Source organism: Calonectris borealis, chromosome 23 (genome assembly GCF_964195595.1).
Source record: "Calonectris borealis chromosome 23, bCalBor7.hap1.2, whole genome shotgun sequence".
NCBI classification, from domain to species: Eukaryota; Metazoa; Chordata; class Aves; order Procellariiformes; family Procellariidae; genus Calonectris; species Calonectris borealis.
The window spans coordinates 8217418-8239417 of NC_134334.1; the positions used below are offsets into that span (position 1 = coordinate 8217418).

The 22000-nt window shown below is 62.1% G+C and overlaps 3 protein-coding genes across 9 annotated transcripts; 1 reads left to right on the forward strand and 2 right to left on the reverse strand.

Annotated features, from left to right (window-relative positions):
- Nucleotides 1-145: 145 nt before the first annotated feature.
- On the reverse strand, nucleotides 146-10687 carry ZBTB17 (zinc finger and BTB domain containing 17). 7 transcript variants are annotated; one of them, XM_075171969.1, is made up of 17 exons: nucleotides 10543-10687; nucleotides 9045-9143; nucleotides 8437-8554; nucleotides 5927-6133; nucleotides 5568-5756; nucleotides 5141-5305; nucleotides 4890-5018; nucleotides 4195-4433; nucleotides 3958-4100; nucleotides 3201-3501; nucleotides 3004-3091; nucleotides 2366-2482; nucleotides 2125-2245; nucleotides 1870-2000; nucleotides 1560-1775; nucleotides 625-714; nucleotides 146-533 (listed from the first exon to the last, which is right to left on the reverse strand). In XM_075171969.1, exons 2-17 carry the CDS (start codon nucleotides 9048-9050, stop codon nucleotides 247-249), a joined length of 2547 nt encoding a protein of 848 aa, XP_075028070.1. In that variant the 5' UTR covers nucleotides 9051-9143; nucleotides 10543-10687; the 3' UTR covers nucleotides 146-246. The 7 variants fall into 7 exon arrangements, with proteins under 7 accessions (XP_075028070.1, XP_075028067.1, XP_075028071.1 ...); XM_075171966.1 differs by having other exon boundaries at nucleotides 146-557; nucleotides 10543-10668; XM_075171970.1 differs by having other exon boundaries at nucleotides 146-557; nucleotides 8432-8554; nucleotides 10543-10668.
- LOC142092211 (chloride channel protein ClC-Kb-like) lies at nucleotides 9150-20234 on the forward strand. The gene is made up of 21 exons (XM_075171989.1): nucleotides 9150-9919; nucleotides 11732-11839; nucleotides 14285-14468; nucleotides 14562-14690; nucleotides 14805-14933; nucleotides 15038-15177; nucleotides 15299-15376; nucleotides 15494-15572; nucleotides 15652-15777; nucleotides 15901-15985; nucleotides 16074-16175; nucleotides 17417-17501; nucleotides 17589-17765; nucleotides 17867-17936; nucleotides 18745-18855; nucleotides 18938-19151; nucleotides 19239-19372; nucleotides 19449-19540; nucleotides 19627-19710; nucleotides 19848-19934; nucleotides 20019-20234. The coding sequence occupies exons 3-21, from the start codon at nucleotides 14369-14371 to the stop codon at nucleotides 20055-20057; spliced, it is 2061 nt and encodes a 686-aa protein (XP_075028090.1). The 5' UTR covers nucleotides 9150-9919; nucleotides 11732-11839; nucleotides 14285-14368; the 3' UTR covers nucleotides 20058-20234.
- Nucleotides 12421-13895, reverse strand: HSPB7 (heat shock protein family B (small) member 7). Its single transcript, XM_075172053.1, has 3 exons — nucleotides 13697-13895; nucleotides 13365-13498; nucleotides 12421-12934 (listed from the first exon to the last, which is right to left on the reverse strand). Exons 1-3 carry the CDS (start codon nucleotides 13821-13823, stop codon nucleotides 12749-12751), a joined length of 447 nt encoding a protein of 148 aa, XP_075028154.1. The 5' UTR covers nucleotides 13824-13895; the 3' UTR covers nucleotides 12421-12748.
- Nucleotides 20235-22000: the final 1766 nt, after the last annotated feature.

The following is a 22000-nucleotide window of genomic DNA, read 5'->3' on the forward strand; positions in this document are numbered from 1 at the left end:
GGTACTCCCAGCTCAGCCAAGCCGAGGGGCGCCGGGTCTGGGGGCCCCCTCCCTCCCCCCGCAGCAGAGCCAGACCCAGGGCAGCATGGGGGGGGCCCAGGAAGTGCCCGCAGCGTGTCCCCCCCCCCGCCCCGAGCATCAGCTGTTAGAAAATATTGCGATTTATTCCATCTCTCTCCTTCCAGAAATACACTTTTTACACCATTTCCAAGCAGCTTTTAAATAAAGGCGAGGGGGGGGGGGGAGTCACTCGGGGGGCGGTTGACCCTCCCCGGCTGTGGGTGCGGGGGCCAGGGGGGCGGCGGGGGGCTCGGGGGGGCCGTCGCGGGTTCGGAAGAGCAGTTCTCCGGCGGGAATGACCTGCTCCGTTTGCCAAGCGGCGGCGGTTCCGTATTGCTGGTAAAAGTCCGTGTCGGCCTGGAACATGACGAGGGCTTGTGCCGTGTGGATGCGGACGTGCTGCGCCAGGCTGGTGGCATCCAGGAATTTTTCCCCGCAGGAATCGCAGGCGTAGAGGATCTGGGTGTTGGGGTCTGCAAGGGAAAAGGGGGGGGACCCTGGGGTGGGGGGGTGGCGGGGCAGGAGCCGGCCGATCCCCCCCGGCCTTCCCCCTCCCCTTCTCACCTGCTTCTTGCACTTGCTTCACCGCTTTGGTGATCTCGGCTTTAAGTGCTTCGGTTTCGTCCGCCGTCACCGCGGCCGCTACGGGGACCACTGTGGGGGGAGAGGAGGGGGAGCCGATGGGGAGGGGGCGCGAGGAGATGGGGGGCGGATCCCGGCTGGGGGAGGACGCTGGATTTTGCCCATCACGGTGTTTAGGAGGGGTCTCCAGCCAGGCTGTGACGTTTCCCAGCCTCAGGCCACGGCAAAGGGTGCTGCACCCCATGGACAAGCCTCCAAGCTCCTCGGGGACAGCTCTGGGACCCCCAAGCTGCACCCCATGGACGAGCCTCGCTTTTAGGACGGCTCTTGGGACCCCCAAGCTGCACCCCATGGACGAGCCTCGCTTTTAGGACGGCTCTTGGGACCCCCGAGCTGCACCCCATGGGCGAGCCTCGCTTTTAGGACGGCTCTTGGGACCCCTGAGCTGCACCCCATGGACGAGCCTCGCTTTTAGGACGGCTCTTGGGACCCCCAAGCTGCACCCCATGGACGAGCCTCGCTTTTAGGATGGCTCTTGGGACCCCCGAGCTGCACCCCATGGACGAGCCTCGCTTTTAGGACGGCTCTTGGGACCCCCGAGCTGCACCCCATGGGCGAGCCTCGCTTTTAGGACGGCTCTTGGGACGCCCGAGCTGCACCCCATGGGCGAGCCTCGCTTTTAGGACGGCTCTTGGGACCCCCGAGCTGCACCCCATGGGCGAGCCTCGCTTTTAGGACGGCTCTTGGGACCCCCGAGCTGCACCCCATGGACGAGCCTCGCTTTTAGGACGGCTCTTGGGACCCCCGAGCTGCACCCCATGGACGAGCCTCGCTTTTAGGACGGCTCTTGGGACCCCCGAGCTGCACCCTGTGGATAAACCTCCCGTTTGGGAGAGTTCTGGGACCCCCCAGCTCACCTGTGAGCTGCGTGACAGCGGTGGCAGCCAGCGCCTCGGTGGCCAGCGTCACCATGTCATCGGAAGCCACGGTGACGATGTTGACCTCGTCGCCTTCCTCCGGCTCGAGGATTTTGATGCCCGCCTTGCCTTGGTGCACCGTCTTGACGTGGGAACGCAGGTTGTCCACCCGGTTGAAGCCCCGGCCGCACTTGTCGCACAGGAACGGCTTCTCCCCTGGGGACGAGATGAGGAATTTGGGGGTGGTTGAAGATTGGGGGAGCTGGTTAAAGATTTGGGGGGGCTGTCGGGGAGCCCTCGCAGTACCCACCGGTGTGGATAATGATGTGTTTGGAGAGATCGCCCACGTTGACGAAGGCTTTGTTGCAGACGGTGCATTTGTGGGGTCGGATATTATCGTGGTGGCGGATGTGGTTGGCCAGTTGGCTCGATTGCACGAACCTGGGGGGAAACACACGGTGGTCACCACGATCCCTGTCCCCAGCGATGACACCCTGGCACCCCCACCCTGGGGCATGGAGGGTGAATGGAGGTGCCCCCCAAAATTCACGGGGTGAACCCTCACCTCTTGCCGCAGCGTTCGCAGACGTAGGGCTTCTCCCCCGTGTGCTGGCGCACGTGGGCGATGAGGGAGCTCGCTTGGGTGAAGGCTTTTCCGCAGATCAAGCACTGGCACGGCTTTTCTCCTGGGGGAGAGAAGGGAAAAAGACGTGGGGGGGGTGGTCAACAACACAAGGATGGGGAGCACGAGGCTCCCCCAAAATCCCTTGGGGAAAAGGGGGGGGGTGGCAGAGCTGTGTCCCTACCGGTGTGGATGCGGACGTGTCGCTGCAGGGCTCCGGGATCGGCGAATTGGCGCTGGCAGTGGACGCAGACGTAGGGTTTCTCCCCGCTGTGGATCCGGAGGTGCCGTTTCAGGTTGCCTGAGAGCAGACGAGGCTCAGCCGGGGGGTACGGGGACACCGGCACCATCCCTCCATCCTTCCCAGCTCCCTCGGGAAAGCCCGTCGCTATTTAGGGAAGGGGGACGACGCAGAAGTGCCACACCGCCGATCCCCGGGGCTGAGGAGCAGGTGACCACATGGCGGTGGGGACAGCCAGAACAAGCACGCGATTTTTGAGGGGATGGAGAGACGCCGTTGGGCTCACCCGGACCCCTCTGGCTCTGCGGAGGTTTGGGGAGATCCCCAAAAGCTGGATCAAAGGCTCCTTCCAGGAGCATCCCCGGGGTGCGATCCCATGGGGGCCACCGGCCCTGCCCCGCAAAGGGGGAGAAATTTATGCACCTCAACCGTGGCACCACAGTGAGAGGTTTAAACCCTCCCGTGCCCAGGACGAAATCCTTCCTCCGGCTCCGATTGCCCCCCCGGAGCGGTCCCCGTCCCCCCCCGGGCCAGCCAAACCTCCGTCGCTCGGACCTCACCACCTACCAACCCCGTGCTACCTGAAGTGGTGAACTGTTTGCCGCACTCCCGACACTTCAGGGGCCCGTCGGCGATGTGAATCTTCAAGTGAGCCTTCAAGTTTCCCACCTGGGGACAGAGAAAGGGATGCAGAGAACCCCCCCCACATCATCCCCGTCTTCCTCCGGAGGGACCCGAACCGCCGCGGGTCCGGCTCTTCCCCCCCTACCCAATTCACCTGGTTGAATTTCTTGTCGCAGTGGGGACACTTGTGCTCCTTGTCCGTGTCGTGGGTCTCCAGGTGCCGCATTTTAGAGGTGGGGTCGGAGAAGGAGCGCCCGCAGTAGTCGCACTGGTACGGTTTCTCCCCGCTGTGGACCAGTTGGTGCCGTTTGAGGTTGCCGGAGGTGGTGAAGAGCTTGCCGCAGTCGTCGCAGCGGTATTTGGCCTCCCCCGTGTGCCGTTTCTTGTGGAGGTTCAGCAGGCTGATGAGGCGGTAGCTCTTCCCGCACTCCTCGCAGCCGTAGGGCTTCAACGGGCTGCGGGGGAGACGGGGCTGTCACGCCCGGGGGGAAGAACCGGTGTGCCGAGCTCTCACCGCCCCGATCCGAGCTCCACCACCCCAGCAAGACCCGTCCGGATGTCTTGAAGCAACGCAAAAGGGAAAGGACAGGGGCAGAAAGATAAATCTCCTGCCGGACTACCCCACCACGCCGATGGATTTTGCAAGGATTTGATCTTTTGCAACAAAAGCCACATTTTTTAGGTGCTGTCGGTGTCTTTTCGTGGCTGGCACTGTCCAAATGAGCTGCTGGGAGTCTCCAACCCTGCAGCGCCGACCGCTCCAGACCGATGCGAGAGGCAGAGCGGCGTTGGCTGCTGTACCGACCTCTTCCTCAGACCCTTCCGCCCTCAGCCAGCCGCCGGCATCGTCACAAGCCTTCCTCCACCCAGCTCAGCCCGGTGGCACCGCTCAGTCCCCGGCGTTGCCGTACCTGTGCGTCTTCTCGTGGGCTTTGCACGCAGCCGGGTCGGAGAAGGCTTTGTTACACTCCCTGCAGGAGAAGGGTTTCTCTCCGGTGTGGATACGGATGTGCCGCTTGAAATTACCGGTGTGGGTGAACTCCTTCCCGCAGTCCTAGGGACGGAGAGAGACAGGCGCAGGCACAGGCGGTGACGCCCGGTGTCCCCGAGGGACCGGAGACCCCGCTCGGGGCCGCGGCCGGCCTCACCTCGCACTTGTGCGTGACGGAGCCGTAGGCTTTCGACTCGGTTCTGTCGCTGTAAGTACCCGAACGCAGCAGACGGGTTTCACCCGAGTTCTCCTGCCCGGAGTCGGTGCTTCCCGATTCGTTATCTTCGGCGTTTTCTCCGTTTTCTAACCGGGGCTGCTCTTCCTCGGGGATTTTAGCCTCCTCTTCGTCCTCCGCTGCCATCTCCCCCTCTTCCTCCTTCCCTTCCAGCTCCATCTCTGCAGGCATTTAAAAAATAGGGATGCTAGGGATCGGGAGCAGCATCAGAGACACAAAACCCACCTATATTTCCTAACTCTAAGCTCGGATTTAAAGCGATGGGGATTAGACCTGCCCTACTGTACTCGGGGGAATCCTGGAACTCCATCGTACCACACAGGTGCCGAGACCTCTGCCTGGAATCAGTTTGGATTTGCAGGATATTAGGCCTAAAACTCAAAAGCCTGCACGGACAGAGGAGCATTTCCCAACCTCTCCTTGCTCTGCCCCATGGACAACCGCTCCTGGGGGCTCTGCGACTCGCAGAAGAAGGTGTTCGCACAGCAAAACTCACGCTAACAAAATTAACTGCATGGAAAACAAGGGTTCAATCCTTGCCCAGCTTTGCTTCAGCCCTGCTGAAGGGAACGGGCAGACAGCAAAGTCCCCGCCACCACCCTCGCTCACGAACACACCTCCCGTTTCGGGGCCCGGAGAGGTGTTGCCCTTCGCCGCGGGGCTGCTGCTGCTGACCACGCTCTCCGCCGGCTGCGGGTGGCTGGGAAATTCGGCGTTGGGGCCCTCTTGGATGGCAACATCTGCCCCTACAAGCAACAGAGAGTCTCGGGCGCACTCGAGGAGACATCAGGCTCCACGCAGCAGAGCCTGGCAGCAGGACAGGGGGGAGTGACAGGGGGATTTCGGGTGTCATCCCTTGGTGGCTCACCTTCTTGGCCACCCAGCTGCTCTGTCTGCGCCTCGGGCTGCGCTGCTGCGGTCACGGGCGTCTCTTCCTTCCCCTCGGGGTCGGGAGGAGCTGGTTTTATTTTGTCAAGATCACCCAGTGCTTCTGCAGTCGACCTCTTGTCCTCGACAGTCGCCTTGTCGGCCCCTGCGAGGGAAGAGGCAAAGCGCTCCAGCTTTCGCTGCCCGCGCAGGAGCACCCCGACGGCTGCTAGAAGGATTCCCAAATCCCATAAAGATTCAAGGAAGCATCAGTTCTTCAACTGCTGGTGCCTCACAAGGGGATCAAACCCCATCCAGACGCTCTTGCATACCCAGGCCACGGGTTTGGATGGCAGTCAGGGAGCGTGGCTGCTTCACAGGGCAATTTCCAGTCTCCCCGGATGAGGGAAAGCGAGGAGCCTACGTACCGATCTCGGCGGGGGGCTGCTGGCTCTTGGCGGGGCTCTCTGCCGGCACGGTGAGGGACTTGAGAGCGTTGCAAGCGCTAACGATCTCCTGCATTTGGAGGAAACCCGCCACGGCCAGCACATCTTCCACGTTGTCGGGGTTTAGGCTTAGCTTAGCCGTGTACATGAACTCCAAAACCTGGCCCAGGCCTGCAAGGGAGGCGATGCAACCAGAAATAAGCTCTCATCTCTCGGCCATGCAATTTTTTGAAAAGCCCGAAGCACATGAAATAACAGGCTGAAGAGCCTCCCTCAAACCCTGGGCACAAAAGCGCTTCGTTTAAGCAGCTCAGAGGGATATCAGATAACCCTCTGCCTACCTGCCGCGTTGCTGATGTCGAGGTGCACCACGTCCTTCTGGTCGACGAAGAGCATCCTAAAATACTCGCTGCAGGCCGCCAGCACGGCTTTGTGGGCCTTGAAGTCGATGCCGTCCACCACGAAGGTGCAGTCGCACAGCAAACCCAGCTGCCGCTGCTGGTTCAGCTGTTCCAGGACTTGCTTGCTGTGCTGGGGGAAATCCATGGCTGCGGGGAGAAAAACAAACCCCCGGAGGGGTGTGAGACGGGTGCCGAAACCCCGACGCCGCGTCGGAAAGGGCCACGAAACAGGACAGATCGCAAAGCCAGGGATCAACCACAACCTCACTGCCCTGTTTGTTAAAAAACATGGCCCAAAAAGCCCAATTTCAGCTCCTCGCTACAGCCGCCTCCCCCACCAAATACAACCCCAAAACCTCTCCTATAACAGGCACGACACCAGCGCGGGGCTGCAGAGAGAGCTGACTGAACAGTCACTATATTTTTTTTGTCATCCTAAGAGCATTTAAAATACATTTATTGCTCTTCATCTGGCCCAAGCTGCGAGGGGGAACCCTGCTGCCTCTGCAAACGCGTCCCTTCAGCGAGCAGGCAGTGCCACCGCTCCCGCCGAGGGCGCAGCACGGAAAGCGTTCACCAAAATCTTTGAGCTCTTGCTCAGTTTAGGTGCTCGCATCGTGATACATCACGAGGGATTTTTATTTTTTTATTGCGTGTTTGGAGGGAGTTCTCCCTGCTCGACGCACGTCTTTGGCTGAGGAATACTGCAAACTCCTGGAAACACGGTAAAAACCCATTTTTTCAAGCAGGTCCTCATCCGCAAAGGTTGAGAGGTACCACGAGCTTGATCTGCTGCCAAGTGTTGGGTTTCCTCCTGGGCTGCACCTGCAGGGCGCAGGGTAGAGAATTAAGGGTTTTCACTCAGCTTCGTTTTCCAAAAATGATTCCTGCGCAGGCTGAAGGGATCGTTTCATCACTTGCTGGGCAAGCGACGAGCGAGGAGGGAGGAGAAAGCAAACGGGAACTATCCACAGTTATTGTTCAACCTGCCAGGCCAGGAAGTCCCTAAAGCTCTGGACGCTGGAAGAAGCAAGGTTATGGCCAGGGAAACACTCTTGGTTTCGATGCCAAGCCGACGCTCGGTGTCCCTCTGGAGGTTTCCAGCCCACAGCAGTTGCTTTTTCACTTTACCAGCTCTTAAAAAACAGCACGGGGAGTCTCGGGTCGGGGAAAGGCGACAGGTTTGGATCCACAAAACCAGGTCGCTTCCAGCGGCGAGCAGGCACGCTCGCCAGCTTCCAGGCAGCCGCGAGCACGTCCCTTCCTCCGGATCCATTCGAGCGTGCACAAGCGCGCAGCAGGCGAGCACCGCGGGCAGAGGGAGCCTCCTCCTGTCTGCAGCGGGTGCTAGCAACGCGCTCGGTGAAAGATCTTCCGCCCGAGGATCTATTCGGCTTCCAAAATCATTCCCGGCGGGAATGAGAAGCCCGGACACCTCTGACAGCATCGGATCACGCACGGAGAGAGAAAAAGTTTCACTCCCAAAAGACGCTGTTTGTCTTTGCAATTAATAACCTGCCGCAACTTTCCCCCAGCTCTCCAAAACACGGGATACTTTTTAACCAAACACCCGCAACCTGTCCCAAAATACATCCCTTGAGAGCCAGAAAAATCAGTATTTGAGTCAAAATATGTCTAAACTCCCGCATACCTATGACCCTGTAAGGTTTTCAAAGGAAGCTCTGGAAAAAAAGAGGAGGATTTTCCCAGCAGGACAAACAACGCTGCCTTCTGTGCTCGGAAAGCTCTGCGCAGCAGGACCTGAGAAATCATGACGGTTTGATGCACTAAAAGGCTATTTTCGGTAATTTGTAGGAGGCACTTTGCATCTGAATGATGATTTTTATCGCTCCCCAATTGGACTCGCCTCAGCTTCGCAACCGAGCTTTGCGAAGGAAGCAAAATCCCAAGAAACTCAACTCCTCCCAAAAAACTTCATCGTTTCTGCAGTTTCTTCTGCAACGTCACATTACGGCTTCGTCGGAGCACGCGAGCGCAGCGGGGCAGAGGTTGGGGCGAGCTGCGTATCGCCCTGAACCCAGCGCCCAACATCCCCTGGCAGCTGAGATCGCCTTTGTAGACTAAAATCCCTGACCCCAAGCCTTAAAAATCCCAAATATCTGGATCAAAAAACCCACGGTGCACCCAAAATGCCACCCTGGTTCCTTGCTACCACTCGGGCAGGGCCATTTGTGGCTCCGGTGCTGAGATCCGTCTCCTTCCCTGACTGAACGGGATGTGCCGAAATGGGGATGGATCCGGGGCTAGATCCAGGGAGGGCAAATGCCAAATCAGGCATTGCTGGTCCACCCGACCGCTAAACTAATTAGCCCCCGTTAGCGCAAACCCATCGCTGTCAGCTGTTTAAGGTAGCGGCGCTGTCCGAGGACGTGTGTCAGAGCTCCTGGCCTGAAAAACAAAGATAAGCCAGGATCGGTGCCCGACCTCACCCCTGCGCTGCGAGGAGCGGAGATATCCGGAGGACCGAGGCTGCGGGCGAGACGGTTGCGGCTCTCCTCCAGAGTTTTCCCCCGTCCCGGTGCTCAGGTCAGTCTCTATGCAGCCATCCTGGGAGAAACGGGAGGAAAAGGTCCGTTTTAAAACCCAAATCTCACGTGTCAAAGGCACCAAGGTCTGATGTCACCAACCCAGGACCGGGCACCCCCCGATTTCACCTTGTCGGAGGCACGCGAGCGCCATTTCCCCTCCCGACCTCTCCCCGACGTGGCTGTCGAGTCTCTCATTACCCGATTAATCACAGAAAAGCTTCGTTATGAGAACACCCACGCCTGCCGCACGCGCTCGCAGAGATAAATACAGCAGCGACAGTCCCGGGGAGCTTCCCACACAAGCTCCGTTAAGCTTTCTCGCTTATTAACTACATTAACCTTTCCCCATACCAGCCACCCGAGCACCTACGTATTAAAAAAACCCCAAAGCCTCGATAAACTGGAAAAAAACAGTGGTTTAAACGTTGCCTTTCAGTGCTGTCACCATCCAGCCATCCACTCTTACGCTGAGAAGATAAAAAGGAAGAGGGGGTTTACTTTCTGCCTACCGTCATCTCCCTTCTTGTGTGTCAGCTCGGGGAACAAAGCAGCCCTAATCCTTTCAGTCTCTGCGAAGAGGAGTCTGTCCTCATTTCCAGTAACTGATTCTGCAACGTTTTCAGTTAAAAAAATAAAGTTAAGAGCTGATCTGACCGGAGCATTCAAAGTACAGATGTGCTAATAATACAAATTATGAAATAGAGAAGGGCTCTGGAGTTCGTGGTCGGCAGCGAAACCAGAAGGCGAGCTGGCATTCAGCTGTAAGCAGGGGGAAATAATCACAAGTGATGACAGGCAGGAAAAAAACGTGGTGAAAAGGAACTAAAAGGAGAAAGACACGAGGAGAGAGAGGAGCAGAGACACTCTGGACCCCCCCAGTGAACAGACACCCCACAGGCCCCTCGGTTATTTAGTTTTCGGGCCCACGGATACGCTCGTGCAGCTCCTGACGCGGCTGTGCAGGCAGGGCTGCCCGCAGGTACCCGGAGCCCTGGGCTGCAGCAGGCAGGGAGCCAGCGCGGCCGCTGAGACATCATCGAGCTCTGCCGTGAAAACCACCCCTTTCTGCAGCGCCCAGATGATGAACGACAAAACCTTCATCTTCTCGCAAAAAAAGTGTCTTTGGATCACTGTCCGATCTCCGAAATGTCAGCAGAAGCTTCTTCTGGCACAGAAATGCGATCAAGGAAATGCGGCTTGTCCACGAAATGCATCACCCCCACCCAAAAAGCGACACCCACAGAGGGCACGTTCAGCCGGTACGGGCTGTCATCACGCCAAAAAAGATGCCAGAAGATGAGAAAAAACCCTTTTTCCCTTGAGCTGCTGCACGATGCTTTGAAGTTTTCTCCGCTCTTCTGCTGGTGATGTTCTTGACACGCAGGTAGACAGCTCGCGCGGCGTCAGGGGACTCGTCCCACGCAGCGCTGGCTGTCAGGGCTGCATCCCCCGCAGACGTCTTACCATGTCCCGAGGGGATGGCGGCTGCCCCACGCGTGGGGGGACAAGGCTTCGCTTCTGACCTCGCCCCAAATCACCCCACGGCTCCGTGGGGGGGGACACACACGTCTCTCACAGTGGACACGGCCACCCTGGTGAGGGTGGGCTGGCGAGGAGCCCAGCAAGCACCAGCAGCCCCCCGTTCCCCTCAGGACTGCCGCCCTAGGCCTCAGCGCCGGGCCCGGCAGCGGCCTGAGGGGGGGTCACACGGAGCGGGGGGGGGGGAGGGGGGGGCAAATCCGGGGGGAGGAAGAGCTGCCACAGCCCCCCCCCGGGGTGCCAAGGGGGTGGGGGGACCCCCACGCATCCTCCTCTCAAAAAACCGCGGGTCGCACACCGGGGTGTCCCCCAAAACGGCTCCTTTTGGGGGGGACCTCCCCAGGCAGCGAGCTGGGCCGCAGCCCCCTTCCCCTCGCAGCCCCCGTGTCCCCCCAGGACTCTCCCCTCAGGCCCTCCAGCCCCCTCCCAGCCCCTCCCCGGGCTCCCCGCAGCCCCCCCCGCCGCTACCTGCCATGCCGGGCCCGGCGGGGGCCTCACACCGCCGCCCGCGGCGCTCACCGTGACACGGACCAGACAAAGGGCGCCGCCATCTTGGCGCCGGGCGGAAGCGGCGTCGCCCACCTCCGCCCACCGACAGCGCCGCCGCGCATGCGCGGCCCGGCGCGGGGCGGGGACTGCGCATGCGTCGATGGGGCGGTGAGGCTGGTCACGTGGCCCCGCGTTCTGGTTCCCCCCCCACCCCTCTCTCCTCAGGAGCGCCGCCATGGCAGTGCGAGGGTGGCTGGCGGAGGGGAGGGCAGCTCCGAGGGGCCGGTTGGCCCCGGGGCTGACCCTGCGGCTCTGTGAGGGCTCTAAGGACCCTGTTCCGCCACGCCGTATGCCCCTGAGGGCTTTGGTTCCCCCCAAGGTTGCCCACACCCCCAGGCGTGCCAGCAGGCCGAGGCGTCGGGCAGCCGCCATGATGGCGGCCGGGTGTCTCCACAGGGAACGGGCCCAGCGTTGTGGTCCCGGCAGGTCAGCACAGGCCAAAAGCTGTCGACGTTGCCTGAAGTGGGACCTCTGTGCGGGCAAACCCCTTCAGGCGAGTGTGCAGGGCCAGGTGGCGTGAGAAGCCCCGCATGGCTTTGAAGGCAGCCGTTCACTGGTGTGTGTTGCAAGGTAGCAGTGAGCTTGAGCAGGAGCAGGCCGCAGGCTGGAAAGCAGGCAGCCCCAAAGGCGTAGTGTTCCTATTCCTATCCCCTAAGGCTGGATTTCCCAGCCTGCCTGCCAAAAATGAGCCCATAGTGGGGCCAAGCTGCTGCGGGGTTTGCCTGGTGGTGGGGCTCTGAGCTGTCCCTTTGCCTGCTCCCTGGGTTGGAAATCTCCCCGATGCAAAACCAGCCGGCTTTGGGGAGAAAAAGGGGTTTTTTTTTGCTTCCTCCTTTCCCTGGAGCTTCATGGGTGAGGGCCATCCCCCAACCTGTCACCACTAGATGGCAATCTGTGACCGCGGCGGGTGGCTTCCTGGGTGCTGGGGTGTCCTGGGCACCCAGGGGTGACATTTCAGGGCAGAGCAGACAGGTCCCATTACGGAGGATCAACGACAGGGCGTTGCCGCTGCTCCTCGCCTCCATGGCTCCAATTTCCTAAGCTGTTTTGGGGGCTTTTATAGCCATTAAGAGCTTTTTTAATAACTTTAAAATATTTTTCCTCGCAGCATCCTGTGGCAGGGAGTCCCCCGAGTGACCGGCAGTGCCAATAGACAAGCCACCTAAGGAAATGATGGAAGAGTTGCGTGTGTTTGTGTGCGTCCCCGACGCTGCAGGTGTGTTAATGCAAGTCACGAGTCGTTAGGGGACAAGCAGGGACGAGCTGACCTCGGAGCTGGAGCAGCAACACGAGCCGGGCAGCGTGTGGTAGCTATAAACAGCCGCTCGCCCTGAACGGGCGCCTGGCTGTTGTTTGTACACACAGGGAGATGGAGCCGGGCCCTCGGGGGGGAATTTGGGGGAGCGTTTAGGCCCCCAAAAAGAAGTCCCTGGGTTTGGCAGCTTGCTGGGACCATTGTCCAGGCTCATGCCGCTGCCCAGGGCTTCCCCAAGGGCGATGGGTGCGGGTGGGCGAGGGGAGGAGGAGGATTTGGTGACCTTCCAGGTGGGCCGGCGGCCGAACAGCTGAGGGAATGGCTCAGAAATAGAGCGGCGGGGAAGAAATGAGTCACACCGGGCTGGAAATAAACGGGGCCGCGGGCGCGGAGGGGAGCCGGGGCGGCTCCTCGCCTGCGTTTTTGTCGGGAAGAAGGAATCGCTCATGATACCCCTTACCAAGACACCCCTTGGGGCTGAACCCGCAGCCCTTTTTGGGGGAAAAGCATCAAGAAAACATTAAAAACGGAGGAGGCAGCAGTCAGGCGTTCTCAATAATTTATCACAAGCTGTATATACAGAGACAAGCTCCGGCGGAGGGTCGGGGAAGGGAACCTTGCACCCAGCGGGGCTCTTGGAACACCGGATCTTCCCCATCAACCCTCGCTGGCTAAAAACCGCCGGAGCTGGGACTCCCCTCCGGAGTTTCTCTGGTGGGTGACGGGATGCGTCTCACTGCGCCGGTCCCTCGGCACAGGGCTGACCCCACGGGGGAGCGTTCCCGTCCCCTACCCCACGTCCCACCTCCTTCCCAAATTACCCAAATAATTAACGAGGGGTGGGGTGGGGGGAAAGGGAGCCCTGACCCCTCAGATCTTGATCTCAGTCCGGAAGGTTTGCTGGACGTGGTCGGCGTGCTTGGCGGGCTGTCGCTGAGCCCGGATGGTCAACGTGCCGTCGTCCCCCAGCGAGGACGACACCGATGTGGGGTCCACGTCTTCGGGCAGCTGGCATTTGTGGGTGAAGGTGTTCATGACGGTGCCGTCCGCAGCCAGCTGGGGGAAAAAAAAAGGGTGAAAACAGGTGATTTTGGGGTGCAGGCAGGACAGGGGCTCATTGTTCTCTGCCCTTGGGTGAGGCTGGCGGTCGCACCTTGTGTGTGGTGTTAATATTTATCTCCCCGAGGGGACGGGCGGGATGCAGGTGGCAGCTGGCGGGGACAAAGGTGCTTTTTTTTCGGTTCCCACCCCCCCCCAGGAGAGGCATGATTACAGGGCACGAGTTTGTTGGGTCTCGGGGGCTTCACTCCTGCGAAATACGGGGCAAAAAGAGGAAGGAATCGTGAATTAAGCCCCACTGGGGTTATGGCTGGGACTGTTATGAAGTTGGGTGGGAGTTGGGGGGTCCCTGCATCCCCCGGCTGAGGATTTTGGGGGTGTCCCCTCCCTGCTTTGGGGGTGAGCGGGGAAGGGAGGGAGCGCCCACCTTCTCGGCGTGCACCTCGATCTGGTTGTTGGAGGTGGTGACGATGATGTCCTCGGGGGCGAAGTCGCTGACGTCCACCGTGAACTGATAGGTGTTGCCCAAGGTCTTCACCGTGCCGGTGTTGCCGGGCCGAGCTGCCGGAGAAGTGGGGGGGGGGTCACAGCCACGTTTCGGCGGGGGTCCCCCCCTAAACACCTCTCCCACGGCTCTGACTCTCGCCCAAACCCTCCGGGACAGGGATGTGCCGGCGTCAGGGGAGAGGAGGCATTGCTGACCCCCTCTTTGCTACCTCTCCCAGCTCTAAAAGTGGGGTGCCCCCTCACCAAACTCACCTGGGAACCCCAGGGTCTCACCGCGGGGCCGGACGAAGCTCCCAAAAAGCTCCATGGTGCCGGCGGGCGACGCCGACCGGTGAAAGCTGTGCTCCGATCGGAAAGCAGCCGAGGATTTCACGTTCATCCACCGCTTCCCCCCCACCTCTGACCCCCAGCTCCCGCCGGGGAGGAAGAGCGAAGCCCCCTTCCTCGTCCTCCTCCCGGCGAAGGCGAAGCGGGACCGGTTATTTCAGGGGGGAGCGGCTTGACGAGCTTTTTAAAGCCTCGTTAAGGCTCCCGGCCGCCTGCCAGACCTCTCGTAAAACGGGCTAAATTTAGGTCTTGCGCCCGAGACGGTGGAAATTTTTCCCCTCTCCGTGCCCCCCTCTGCAACGCCGTGGAATGTGATGCCGGCGTTCCTGCCTATTATTAAGGAATAGTAATGATAATTAATTAAAATACTTATTAAATACTCCCCGCCGTGGGTTGTATTTGGGGATTGGGAGCTTGGAGGTGGCTGGGGGGGGAAAACCCGGCTTGCTCTGGCCCGAGCGGGTCCGTCGGCTTCGTCAAGGTCGTTTTTAATGAGCTCATTTGCAAACTCAGTCCGGCAGCAGAGGCCAAGGCGGGAGGACCAGCGAGGGGGTGCCGAAAAAAGGGGGGGGTCCTGTCCCCCAAAACATCCCTGGGATGGAGCGCCCCGTCCCCGGGGGGCTGCGGGAGGAGGAGAGGGTGCTGGTGTCGGAGCAGAGCTGGAGACCCTGCCCCGAAGCCCGGAGGAGGCTCCGAGGTGAGACCCCCACCCAAAGCGGGGGGGACCTTGGGTTTGGGGGGGGTGTTTTTTGGGGGGGGTCATCACCCTATTGCCCCCCCCACCCCGCAGGGTGCCTGGAGCGGGTGAAGCGGCAGCTTTTCCGCGTGGGGGAGGATTGGTATTTCCTCTTCGTCCTGGGGGTCCTCATGGCCACCATCAGCTTCGTGATGGACCTCCTTGTCTCCAGGCTCTATCAGGGTAAACGAGGGGCTCCCGTGGGGGGGCTTTACCCCGTGTTTGGGGGTTCACCAAGGATGGGGGGGGGTCTTGGGGGGGTGGGGCACATCTCCCCTCCCGATGCTTCTTCTCCAGCCCACCGGTGGCTTTACCAAGAGGTCGGTGACATCTTGGTGCTCAAGTACCTCTCGTGGACCATGTACCCCACGGCGCTGGCAGCCTTCTCCACCGGCTTCTCCCAAAGCATCACCCCGTACTCGGGAGGTGAGCTGGCTGCACCCCAACCTCCCCAGCTCCCCAAAATTCCATCCCCCCGGTAGCGGGGGGACCCCTAAAATTTGGACACCCCCCTCTCCGACCCACTCCAGGCTCCGGCATCCCGGAACTGAAGACCATCCTGACCGGCGTGGTGCTGGAGGACTACCTGGCCATCCAAAATTTCGGAGCCAAGGCGGTGGGGTTGACCTGCACCCTGGCATGCGGCAGCACCGTTTTCCTCGGCAAAGTGGTGAGGGATCCCCCCCCTCCCCCTGATTCCCGGCATCGCCGGCGGTTTCGGTCGGTGCCGGGGGGTGGTGGTGGCGGGGGGGGGACACTCAGCGCCGGGTCCCCCCTGCCTCGCCACCCAGGGTCCCTTCGTCCACCTCTCTGCCATGGCTGCGGTGTATCTGGGGAAGATGCGGACCTCGGTCACAAGGCAGTACGAGGTGGGGGTGCCGCCCTCCCCAAATTAAGAGGGGGGCATTCCCCGCCCCCCCAAATTAGGGGGGATTTTATTTTACCCCCCCAAAAATTGGGGTTATCGCTAAAACCCCTCCCCGCAGAACAAGTTCAAGCAGAACGAGATGCTGGTGGCAGCGCAAGCCGTCGGGGTGGCCACGGTTTTTGGGGCGCCCATCAGCGGTGAGGACCCCCACCCCATCCCTCCCTGGGGACCCCCAAAGCCCGGCCTAAAGGCAATCCCCCCCCCCCATTTTTCCAGGGGTGCTTTTCAGCATCGAGGTGATGTCCTCCCACTTCGCCGTGCGGGATTACTGGCGGGGCTTCTTCGCCGCGACCTGCGGCGCCTTCATGTTTCGCCTCCTCGCAGTCTTCAACAGCGAGCAAGGCAAGGCAGGGTGGGCAGGATGCGGCCCCCCCTTCCCCTTTACCCCCCCGGGGGGGGGGCAGTAGGATTTTTGGGGTACCCTCCCCCAAAACCACACACTCATTCCTCTACCCCCCACCCCAGAAACCATTGCCGCTGTTTTTAAGAGCGACCTCAAGATTGATTTCCCCTTCGACCTTCTGGAGACTTTCTTTTTTGTGATTTTGGGGTAAGAAGGGCCCTGCCTGTACCCCTGCCTGTACCCCTGCCTGTACTCTGCCTGTACCCCTGCCTGTACCCTGCCTTGTCCTCCGCAGGGCCGTCTGCGGGCTCGTGGGCTGCGCCTACCTCTTCTGCCAGCGCAGGCTGCTGGCGGCCGTCAAGGAGAACCGGCTCACAGCCAAGCTGCTGGCCACCGAGTCCGTACCGGGCGTCTGTCTGTCTGCGCCCTGCACCCTGCGCGTCCGTGTGTCCGTGCTGTGCAGCCTGCGTGTCTGCCCTGCGTGTCCGTGTGTCCCCTCCCTGCGCCCTGCACCTCCAGCCTGTGCACCCTGCACCTCCACCCCGTGCACCCTGGGTGTCTGTGTGTCCACTCCATGCATCAACCCCATGCACCATGCGTCTGTCCGTGCGTCCACCCCATGCACCCTGCGCGTCTGTATGTCCACTCCATGCACCCTGCGCCTTCACCCCGTGCACGCTGCATGTCCGTATGTCCACCCCATGCACCCTGTGTGTCCAACCCATGTACCTTGGTTGTCCGTGTGTCCACCCCATGCACCCTGTGTGTCTGTATGTCCACCCCGTGCACCCTGCACATCCACCCCGTGCACCCTGGGTGTCCGTGTGTCCACCCTGTGCATCAACCCCGTGTACCCTGCGTGTCCATCCGTCCACGCCATGCACCCTGCGCATGCACTGTGCACGTGTCTGTGCACTCCATGCACCCTGAGTGTCCATGCGTCCACCCCATGCACCCCGCGCGTCCCAATGTCCACCCCGTGCACCCTGCATGTCCAACCCGTGTACCTTGGTTGTCCGTATGTCCAGTCCATGCATCCTGCACGTCCACCCCATGCCCCCTGTGTCTGTATGTCCACCCCATGCACCCTGCACCTCCACCCCATGCACCCTGGGTGTCCGTGTGTCCACCCCACGCACCCCATGTGTCTGTATGTCCACCCCATGCACCCTGCACCTCCACCCTGTGTACCTTGGTTTTCTGTGTGTCCACCCTATGCACCCTGGGTGTCCGTGTGTCCACCCTATGCACGCTGGGGGTCTGTATGTCCACCCCATGCACCCTGCACACCCACTCCGTGCACCCTGGGTGTCCGTGCGTCCACCCCGAGCATCCCGCGCGTCCGTATGTCCACCCCGTGTGCACCCCGCATGTCCAACCCGTGTACCTTGGTTGTCCGTATGTCCTCTCCATGCACCCTGCACCTCCACCCCGAGCACCCCGCGCGTCCGTATGTCCCCCCGTGCACCCCGGGCATCCCTGTGTCCACCCCACGCACCCTGCCCACCCACCCCATACATCCTGGGCGTCCATATGCCCCCCCCGCCTCCACGCACCCTGGTCATCCACGGGTCCACCCCAGGCACCCCGTCCGTCCGTCTGTCCCCGCGCCCCCAGCCCTGCCTCTCCCCCCTCCAGCAAGCCCGTCTACACGGTGCTGGTGGTGCTGCTCCTCGCCTCCGTCACCTTCCCGCCCGGGCTGGGGCAGCTGATGGCCTCCAGGGTGAGTGGGGGGGGGGCAGGGGGCTCCCCGGGGCACCCCAACACGTCCCAGCGGGTGCTCAGGATGTCCGTCTGTCTGTCCGCCCAGCTCACCATGAAGGAGTACCTCACCTCCCTCTTCGACAACCGCACTTGGGGTGCGCTGCTCCCCAACGCCTCCTCGCTGGCCGACCCCCCCGGCGTGGACCCTGGGGGGCTCTGGCAGGAGTGGTGCCACCCCTCTGCCACCATCTTCGGCACCTTGGCCTTCTTCCTGCTGATGAAGGTAGCCATGGGCCCCCCGCCCCGGTCCCTATGCCCCCCTCCCGACATGGTGTCCCCATGGGGATGACCCCCCCCTCCGCTGGGCTCTGCCCCCCCCCCCAGTTCTGGATGCTGATCCTGGCCACCACCCTGCCCCTGCCCGCTGGCTACTTCATGCCCATCTTCATCTACGGTGAGTCTGGGCGTCTGCTGGCCCCGGCCAAGGGGGGGGCAACCAGCCCTGGAGGGGGGCAACCAGCACTGGGGTGGGGAGTACAAGGGGGGGGCATCCAGCCCTGGGGGGGAATCCAGCCCTTGGGGGGGGGATCCAGCCCTGGGGGGGATCCAGCCATTGGGGGGGGCATCCAGCCCTTGGGGGGGTGGGATCCAGCCCTTGGGGGGGGGATCCAGCCCTTGGGGGGGGGGCATCCAGCCCTGGGGGGGGGGCATCCAGCCCTGGGGGGGGATCTAGCCCTTGGGGGGGGGATCCAGCTCTGGGGGGGATCCAGCCATTGGGGGGGGCATCCAGCCCTTGGGGGGGTGGGATCCAGCCCTTGGGGGGGGGATCCAGCCCTTGGGGGGGGGCATCCAGCCCTTGGGGGGGGATCTAGCCCTTGGGGGGGGGATCCAGCCCTGGGGGGATCCAGCCATTGGGGGGGGCATCCAGCCCTTGGGGGGGTGGGATCCAGCCCTTGGGGGGGGGATCCAGCCCTGGGGGGGGGGATCCAGCCCTTGGGGGGGGGATCTAGCCCTTGGGGGGGTGGCATCCAGCCCTTGGGGGGGATCCAGCCCTTGGGGGGGGGCATACAGGGGTTGTATCCAGCCCCGGGGGGGGTACATCCAGTCTGGGGTGGGGGGTACAGGGGTTGTATCCAGCCATGTGGGTCCGGGGGTTGCATCCAGCCCCAGGGGGGCTGCAGGAGGGTGGTCACCTCCAGCTGCACTATTTGGGGGGGGGGGGCTGCTGGGGTCTCCCCACCTCCCCCCCCCCATCATTTTAGGAGCCGTCATCGGGCGCTTGCTGGGGGAGACGGTGGCTCTGCTCTTCCCCCGGGGCCTCCGTTCGGAGGGGGACCCTCGCCCTGTCATCCCCGGCGGCTACGCCCTAGCCGGTGAGTCGGTGCGGAGTGGGGGGACACCCATGGGTGGGGGACACCCACCACCCATACGCTGACTCCCGATTCTCCACGACAGGCGCAGCCGCCTTTTCGGGCTCGGTGACCCACACCATCTCCACGGCTTTACTGGTCTGCGAGGTCACCGGTCACCTGGGCCACGTCCTCCCCGTCGTCCTGGCCGTGCTGGTGGCCAACGCCATCGCCCAGAAGCACCAACCATCCTTCTACGATGGCACCATCATCGTCAAGAAGCTGCCCTACCTGCCCCCCATCCGCAGCCGGCACATGGCGTAAGCCTCCCCCCCGCTTCCCCCCCTCATATTTTGGGGTGATTTGCTGCAAAATGATGGAAATTTGGGGGTTTTATGGCTCACCAGCTCCTACCAAGTGGTGGTGGAGGAGTTCATGGAGCGCCGGCTGGTGGCCTTGGCCAAGGGTGGTGGCTTTGAAGAGGTGCTGGTGGCCTTGGATGCCTCTGCCGATGCCGAATACCCCGTGGTGGAGAGCGCAGGTGCGATGTGGGGTGTCTGGGGGGGGTCACCGCACTGGGGGGGGGACACGTCACCCGGCTTGTCCCTGTCCTCCAGGGTCACCCACGCTGGTGGGCACCGTCAGCAGAGCCCAGCTGGTCACCTTCCTCCAGAGCCATAAGCATCCCCAGGCACCCCCGGAGGAGAAGGTAAATGGGGGGGGGGGGGGTGAGCACCCCGCCACACCCAAAAAAGCTGTTTTCCACCCTAAAATTAACACGTCACCTTCCCCAAGCTGGCCACCACGGGGACGCTTGGGGACAACTGCACCATCGAGCCCATCATGCTCCAGCTCTCGCCGTGGACCTCCCTGCACCAGGTTTGGTGGGGTGGGGGGGACACATCCTGCTGGGGCCAGGAGCCACCAAACCCCCCCCCCCCCACCTCTGTGTCACAGCAAGGGGACGTGGCGGGGGTGGCTTTGTCCCCACGTGTCCCTGTTGTCACCTCCCCAAGGCCCATCACCTCTTCGAGCTGCTGAAGCTGCAGCGCATCTTCGTCACCCGCTTCGGGGAGCTGGTGGGAGCCGTCAGCCGGGTGGAGGTGAGGGGGGGGGTCGGGGGGGGGGACAAGGGGGTGACAAGGGTGGGGACAGGACCCCAACCCACCTCCTCTGTCCCCTTGCAGCTGCGGAGAGCGATCGAGGAGCTCGCCAACCCCAAGTGATGACTTTTGGGGACCGCAAGGGACCCCTCCCCAGGGATGTCACCCATGGAAATGGGGGGGGGACGGGGAGGGTGGGTCCTGACCCCCCCCCAGGTGATGCGGGTGTCCCCCCACCCTGGGGGAACCCAGGCGTCCAGGCTGGGGGGGGGACAGTTCTTGCATTAAATACATCAATCCATCCATGCTCCCTCTTCTTCCTCCTCTTCCTCCTCCTCCAGCCCCACGGGGTTCATTTGGGGGGGGTCACCCCCCCCATACCCCACAGCCGCGCTCAAAACCCCCAAATCACCCCAAAACTGCGCCCACCCCCGGGACGTGCACCGAAGTGCCCCGTTCTCTGCGACCCTCCCCTCCGCCTCCATGCACCCCCCCATAATTATCGGTGCATAATTATCCTTAATTATTGCAATTAATAAGAGTATTTTGCAATCCCAAGATCCTGGAGGAAATGGGGGGCTGAGCCCCCCCCCCCAGCTCTTTGGGCCCCCCCAAACTGGGGCGCAGTGTTTTTTTTTGCGGGGGGAGCAGAGGGTGCGGCAGGCGCTAACGAAGACGGGGTGATTAAGCACGCCAGGGTAATTAAGCACGGCAGGGCAGGTTGGGCGAGGCAGGCATGCCCGGGCCCAGCCGGAGGAGAGGTGAAGTGGGGTCAGCGCCAGGGAGACACCCCAAAAGCGGGGCGGGCGCTGGGAGAGGCGCTGGGATGGGTGCTGGGGTGGGGGTGAGGCTGCTGGGAGCAGGGACGGGCTGCAGCACCCATGTGCCCCATGGAGGGTGCTCGGTGGGGTGAGGGGACCATGGGGAGGGGGACCACGGCACCCATGGAGGGTTCTCGGTGGGGTAAGGGGACCACAGCACCCATGGAGGGTGCTCGGTTGGGACCACAGCACCCATATCACCTCAGTGGGGTGAGGGGACCATGGGGAGGGGGACCACAGCACCCATGGAGGGTGCTCGGTTGGGACCACAGCACCCATATCACCCATGGAGGGTTCTCAGTGGGGTAAGGGGACCACAGCACCCATGGAGGGTGCTCAGTTGGGACCACAGCACCCATATCACCTCAGTGGGGTGAGGGGACCATGGGGAGGAGGACCACAGCACCCATGGAGGGTCCTCAGTGGGGTGAGGGTGCTTGTAGGGTGATGGGACCACAGCACGCATGGAGGGTGCTCAGTTGGGACCACAGCACCCATATCATCTCAGTGGGGTGAGAAGACCATGGGGAGGGGGACCAGGGCACCCATGGAGGGTGCTCAGTGGGGTGAGGGTGCTCTGGTCCCCCTCCCCATGGTCCCCTTACCCCACTGAGAACCAGAGCACCCATGGGGGGTGCATGGGGAGCACAGCACCCATAACACTCATGATGGGTGCTCAGTGGGGTAAGCTGGACCATGGGGAGGGGGACCACAGCACCCATGGAGGGTGCTCAGTTGGGACCACAGCACCCATGTCATCTCAGTGGGGTGAGGGGACCATGGGGAGGGGGACCAGGGCACCCATGGAGGGTGGTCGGTTGGGACCACAGCACCCATATCACCCATGGAGGGTTCTCAGTGGGGTAAGGGGACCACAGCACCCATGGAGGGTGCTCGGTTGGGACCACAGCACCCATATCACCCATGGAGGGTTCTCGGTGGGTTAAGGGGACCACAGCACCCATGGAGGGTGCTCGGTTGGGACCACAGCACCCATATCACCTCAGTGGGGTGAGGGGACCATGGGGAGGGGGACCACAGCACCCATGGAGGGTGCTCGGTTGGGACCACAGCACCCATATCACCTCAGTGGGGTGAGGGGACCATGGGGAGGGGGACCACAGCACCCATGGAGGGTGCTCGGTTGGGACCACAGCACCCATATCACCTCAGTGGGGTGAGGAGACCATGGGGAGGGGGACCAGGGCACCCATGGAGGGTGCTCGGTTGGGACCACAGCACCCA